The sequence below is a fragment of the Trichoplusia ni genome, unplaced genomic scaffold (assembly GCF_003590095.1).
Source record: "Trichoplusia ni isolate ovarian cell line Hi5 unplaced genomic scaffold, tn1 tig00004342, whole genome shotgun sequence".
NCBI lineage: Eukaryota > Metazoa > Arthropoda > Insecta > Lepidoptera > Noctuidae > Trichoplusia > Trichoplusia ni.
Genome location: NW_020800562.1, coordinates 1 through 6,004, shown reverse-complemented (window position 1 = coordinate 6,004; position 6,004 = coordinate 1). Strand labels below are relative to the sequence as shown.

The 6,004-nt window shown below is 30.5% G+C and overlaps 1 protein-coding gene across 1 annotated transcript; it reads right to left on the bottom strand.

Moving 5' to 3' along the window:
- Positions 1 to 2,638: 2,638 nt before the first annotated feature.
- LOC113508275 (plasmolipin-like) lies at positions 2,639 to 5,618 on the bottom strand. Its single transcript, XM_026891223.1, has 4 exons — positions 5,425 to 5,618; positions 4,588 to 4,711; positions 4,076 to 4,336; positions 2,639 to 3,690 (listed from the first exon to the last, which is right to left on the bottom strand). Exons 2-4 carry the CDS (start codon positions 4,696 to 4,698, stop codon positions 3,604 to 3,606), a joined length of 459 nt encoding a protein of 152 aa, XP_026747024.1. The 5' UTR covers positions 4,699 to 4,711; positions 5,425 to 5,618; the 3' UTR covers positions 2,639 to 3,603.
- Positions 5,619 to 6,004: the final 386 nt, after the last annotated feature.

Sequence of the window (6,004 nt, the reverse complement as noted above, 5' to 3'; positions counted from 1 at the left end):
ATCAATTGTATTTTTTTTACTATTTAAATATATTTTAAGTGCTTATGTCGTGTATGTCCGTCTACTTATTGGAATATTATGGGACCTCTAGTACCTTCGCCTTTATGAGATTATGCTTGTGAAATATGCTACCAATTTTACGCGTAAAAAAAAATAAGTTAAAAAAAAACTGCTGCTTGGATTTTCAATATGATTTGTTCCTCTCAGGTGTATGTAAGGGTATAAAATAAAGTTATTAACTTCTGCAATGTTATCGTTCTTGTGTAATACGGTTTATTTTTCTTTGTACAAAAACATACTATTATGACTTTATTAGATTGTCGCTTTAGATTTAAGATGTCTGTGTAAACTTCCGTCCACATATGCTTTGCTCACATTCGTGTCAAATACCTATTAATATCTAAGTAATGTGAATTTGCCAAGTTGTGCTCACTATTGTAAATTTTGCTCCAATCACAATATGTACTTTTGATATTGCCGTAATAAAATTGTGCGATATTGTAAAATTACTATAATTAGTATATATATTAAATTGAAAAAAAGCTTTTGTAAGTTTATAAACGCCGAAATATATTCGCTTACATTTTTGATGGCTTTTTTCGACTCATTTAACAAAAAGTTTATACCTATAAATATTAAATTTAAAGAATGTTAAACGTATTTTAGATATAATTAAAAATTCTGTCAAACGGGTGTTTTTAGTTCTCTTTAACACGAATAACTTGCGTGATAGCTATATACGGTCATATTATTGACGATATTAACAACAGTGTTATTGTAAATACTTAGCAAATAAGGAAAACTGTTTATCTGCTGATTGTATATTAATGTATGTGTAATATATAGGTATTATTTATGGAATTTTATTTATTCCGATCGTTTGCACATGAAATTCGTCATTTATTTTAATTCAAATGTATTTTTATATGAAACTAATGTAGATAATTTGCTATGGTTGTCCGATAGCAAAATAAAATGTCTGCTGTAATCACAGAATACCTTTTCTACAGTTTTATACAAGGTTCTTATTTGTTATTATTTAAAGTATAATGTTACTTTTATAACTTTAAAAATATTATATTTATAAATATCGTCTAACTGATATTATTCAAAATTGCATTCGTTTTTACATTCGGAGCAAATGTTCTTTAAAGCAATAAGGTTGCTTTTTCTAAAGCACTTGTGGCACAGATTTTGATCACTGATTTGCCAACTGTGCCTGTGTATGATGCACTGTATCCGGTTTGACCGGCTTTTGTTATTTCCTGTCATTGTTGTATAAAATAAAACTACATAAATGTGTTCAGTTGTTTTATTTGTTAACGGTACATCAATAAACATCATAAAATATGCGATTATGGTTGCGTAACAATCTTATCAAATAGCTATTGAAAAAAATGTGCTAAGATCTATTTTCGTATCTTTCGATTCTCATTTTAATAAATTCCTTTGTTGACGTACACAATGACTACAAAGCCCTTTTCCACCGGCTTAGCTCATACCATAACTTTTTTCAAAGCTGTCCAGTACACATAGGTATGTTTTGTTCATATTACAACGAATCTATGTCTTTAATTTTTCATTACTTTCCATTCAAGTTTAAATGGGAATGGCTATAACTATTTGCACCCATTATATTACTTCAAGAGTTGAAAAGTTCAAAACAAAACATATAAAATGTTTAAACATTAAGTAACAATTTGTATAATTAATAAATTCTTACAAAGTCTTACAATAACTGGTGTAATTAAATTAATACAAAAATTATAAAGCTATTAAAAATACTTAAATGAGGTTAAGATAAGACTTACACTATTCTTATTAAGGCAGCATGGTTATACAATCGACAAAATTACACAGACAATAAATGGGCTGAGCAGTATTAAAAATAATGATGGCGATGTCGACATACGATCTTTAAAAATATATATTACCAAGTGAGTTTGTAAACTTTCATAGAAAATGCTTTGCCCAAATTTTGTTTAACCCAAACTTTCAAGAAATACAAAAGAAACTGTTGAAAAGTTATGGATTTAACATTTGGGGCGTGGTTTCTACAACAGTCGTATAAAAAGTCCACACGATTTTAACCCTTAAGTGAACAGTACAGCTTAGCCGATAAAGTCACACATTTAATTTATAGACACTAGAACATCTGACAGCTTGATATATAAAACTGTGTATGAGATAGGTTGTGTTCGATCCTCTAAATATTTGTGTTATTGCTAAACAGGTACAGAAAAACCTTTGGTCGTTAAGGCATTCTCTTAATTAATAATAATTGTTATAACGTACTTGACTTCAAATTAATGATTTACATGTTGTGTTTCTTACTTTCGTCTGATATCGAAATCAAAAAATATATTCAAACAAAAAAAGTAAAACCAAGAAAGAGATATAACAGTAAGTAGAAATAGATCACAAAATACTAATTAAACTTAAATCTACAGAAACAAAATGCCCAAAAACATATTGGACCCAATGTTCAGTATGTACCTACCGAAATTAATGGTGGGTTAAAGTTTAACATGATTTTAAAGTAATTATATACTTATTGACAGATATATAAATAATAATGTCATTTTGTGTAAAATACATGGTAAACAAAGAGTTAGTTTTAGATTTATAAAGTATAAATATACTATATATAAATATTTATAGTAAATGTTTAACAGAAGGTATTTATTGTGCATTTCAACACAGCAAGTTAATGTGTGTACAGCTGTATTTATGTTAGACATACAATTTATATTTGAAAGGCTCGTAACAAAGTTATTTTTTTAAATTCCATGTTATATTAAATCATTTTGTTTTGTTAACATGAATATAGTTACAAATAGTTTATTTATGAGAACGTATGAAAAAATACATAACTGTTTGTTCATTAATATGGTATTTCCTAGATTATAATATTTGGTTTATCCACAATGTTTCGTTCCGTAAATTGCAAATTGAAAACCTTTGTACTGTGTGGTTACTAACCAGTAATTATTGAATGGTTAAGAAAGTTGGAATTGGGATCAATAGTTTCCTTATCAAATATAATGAATGTATAATTATATAAAAAGGTATATTTTTATAGAAAATGTTAATATATTTTAGATTACCTAAATATTACAGAAGACATAGATAAAATATATAAACGTTTTCTTGACTTTGTATAATTAAATATAATAAAAGGCACATCAGATATATCAAGGCACATGCACATGTCAGCATCTTATGAACACAGATACAATGTCAAACATGATTATCAGGTTTCAAAATAGATTAATTTTTACTTAACTATAAGTGAAATACTAAAACAAATTTCACACTTACTCTTAAACGCAACATACACAAAATAAAACTGCATGGCGCCGACGTATTACCCTGCTCTCTTGCTCGCCGATATATTACGCTAAGCGAAAACACACATCTAGCATCTGCTTTAGGCTAGCACTAAATTACTACCAACAAATTGTTGTAGGGAAAACAACGAATCCAGACGAATGTGCTGTTTTCCCCTCAATTCCATTTAGTCAAAAATAATGCAGTGTCAATGACGGCGCCGTTACACGCGATGTGAATAACTAGAGGTAGGTCTCATCGAGTCTCACGTGTTTACTGCGGTGGGAGCCCTCTCTTCCACGCCTTGTACTTCAAGAAGCCGTCGAAACCATACGCTATGATTGCGCAGAGACCGAAGAACTGGAATGGATGAATAATTGGCATGTAAAAATTTTTGATCATAAAATAATAACGTGCTCATGTGAGTTAGCTGGTGCATAAAATATGTATTCTTGTATAACGGGCAATATGCTATTCAATAACAGTAAAAGTCGTCTATTTGGCAGTCAAATGACGTGAGGTATTTCAAATTCATTAGATAAGAGATAGGCGTAAGATATGCACGCAAAAACAATCTGACTGTATGTTTATAATTTAGAGCACTTTTTGTAAGCCTCTACTCCTAGTGAAGCCTAGCTTATTATGAAATTGCAAGAGTCTTGCATAAAGAGTTCTAAATACAGGTTCTAGTACAAAGTTTAATAAAAAACTATAGTTACTATAGAAACAAATAAATACAACTTACCCCAACTGCATAACCCACACTCTCACCAATGGTAGTGGCAAATATTGAGCAGCCAATGTATGTCAAACATACTATGACACAGTAGAAGAACTCAAGCTTCAGCCACGGCAGTCTATCATACTTCTCAATGACATGGAATGTGTACATGAAGAGTATCAGCGCTGTGATGATGTTGGCCACCCAGTACAGGATGTTGTAAAAGATTGCCGACACCCATGTCCACGATATCTTGATGCAAATGAAACCTATAAAGTTGCAGGCCTGAAATAAAATGGTATGTTATAACTAACAATGCTTGAAAGTAAAAGAAGAAAGAAGAAACCCCTATACTCTGAGGTAAATGATACATCAAATCAAATTAGCAACTACAAATTCGTTTTTGTAAGAATCATACTACAAATAATAGATGTGTGATTGATATCACTCCAAAAAAAGATGATTGTTGAGAACAAAAGTAAAAAAGAACATTTTTCTTTTTCAGTGTTTCTATAATAGTATTTTATTACACTTACCAGCTGCACTAGTTTCAATATACCAGGTATAGTTTTAATATATCCTTTATCAAGCCTGAGGACCTTGGCTGGTCTGTCTGCAGGTGACTCTGGGTTGCTGTTGTAGTTCATCCTGACTTAAATACTGGAATGATAGAAAAATATAATGAACACAGGGTAAAAGAATTAGCCTTGATTGTAAACTGAAATATTAAGTAACTGATACAGTGATAAAGGTTGTTGTCTCAGCTAGTCTTTTTAAAATGTTCATGTATTTGCTTCAATAGATTTGTAAAGATTATTGGAGATTATGAATCATGTAAACTGTAATTAGCTAACACGCGAGTATGACACATTTTGTTATCATAGTTACGTACTTTTATCAGCAAATACATTTTTTAAATAAAGTCATCACTCTTGTTTGAAGCTATATCTTTGCATTTTAGTATAAACAATAAAACACAAAATTAGCCGTACCTGATAACGTTTGCACTAAATACCTAGAAAAGCGACTACAATTAGTTGATATTAAGGTTTTGTATTAAATAAGTGTTCATAAAATATAAATCATTAAAATTTACCTAAAAGATTTGGACATTTACTAGTTCACCCTTATTATGATGTTTTAAGAAAATATTAATAATATAATCTATAATTTCACATTAAAATCATGTTTACGTCAACAGTTAACTATTTAAGCAAAATTCCCTGCCTGTGGACAACATACGGTAGGTTTTAGATAAATCTACAATATACTGTAATTTATCCACAATGACGCCTACGATAAATCTAATTAAGCTCACTTAATTGTCGGCTTGGTGAGGCAATTGTAAATAGAGAAAACTACAATCACATTACCTTACAGTAGGGTACGAAGTCTTCATTCACGGCAACCTGTAGATGCCAGATCTTAACACCAGTATTTTACATTACACTCGGAATAGATAGAACTGTTTTCCTGGATTCTTAACGAATTGGAATAAAAATCCACTGCAAGTTTACACGACACGATGATATCCTAGAACAATCAACATTCAACAAGTGAATGACATTGTCATATGCCAATTTGTCACATGAGACTAAGAGTTACGTTCAGAAATTGATAAGATCATTAAAAATGTTATTAATTTTTAATCATTTTTTTTTAATCATCATCAGAATAATTTCAATTTTCTAGAGTTCTTTATCTTAGTCACTTGAGATTTTTCCCAAAGTCAGTCTTTAACAGTTTGAAGGTCAAGACTGATTGTCGAAAAGTCGACGAATTATAGCAACCAAATAGCAACCGAGTTGAAGTTGACTTGTATTTCTGAACTTTAGAACTCCACTCTCCCCTCGGGCCCGCACGCTGATTGCCGCTGGCGCTGTCATGTAGTAGTTGACGGACCATAGATAATACATATAATACTGGTATAGATGAGACACTGACAGATCAGTT

Excerpts from the sequence above, each read along its gene's own strand:
- LOC113508275 (XM_026891223.1), bottom strand. The coding sequence starts at position 4,698 with ATGAACTACAACAGCAACCCAGAGTCACCTGCAGACAGACCAGCCAAG. Across the intron at positions 4,337-4,587 it reads TATTGAAACTAGTGCAGCTG|GCCTGCAACTTTATAGGTTT; the intron begins GTAAGTGTAATA and ends ATTTTATTTCAG. Across the intron at positions 3,691-4,075 it reads GTGTGGGTTATGCAGTTGGG|TTCTTCGGTCTCTGCGCAAT; the intron begins GTAAGTTGTATT and ends CATCCATTCCAG.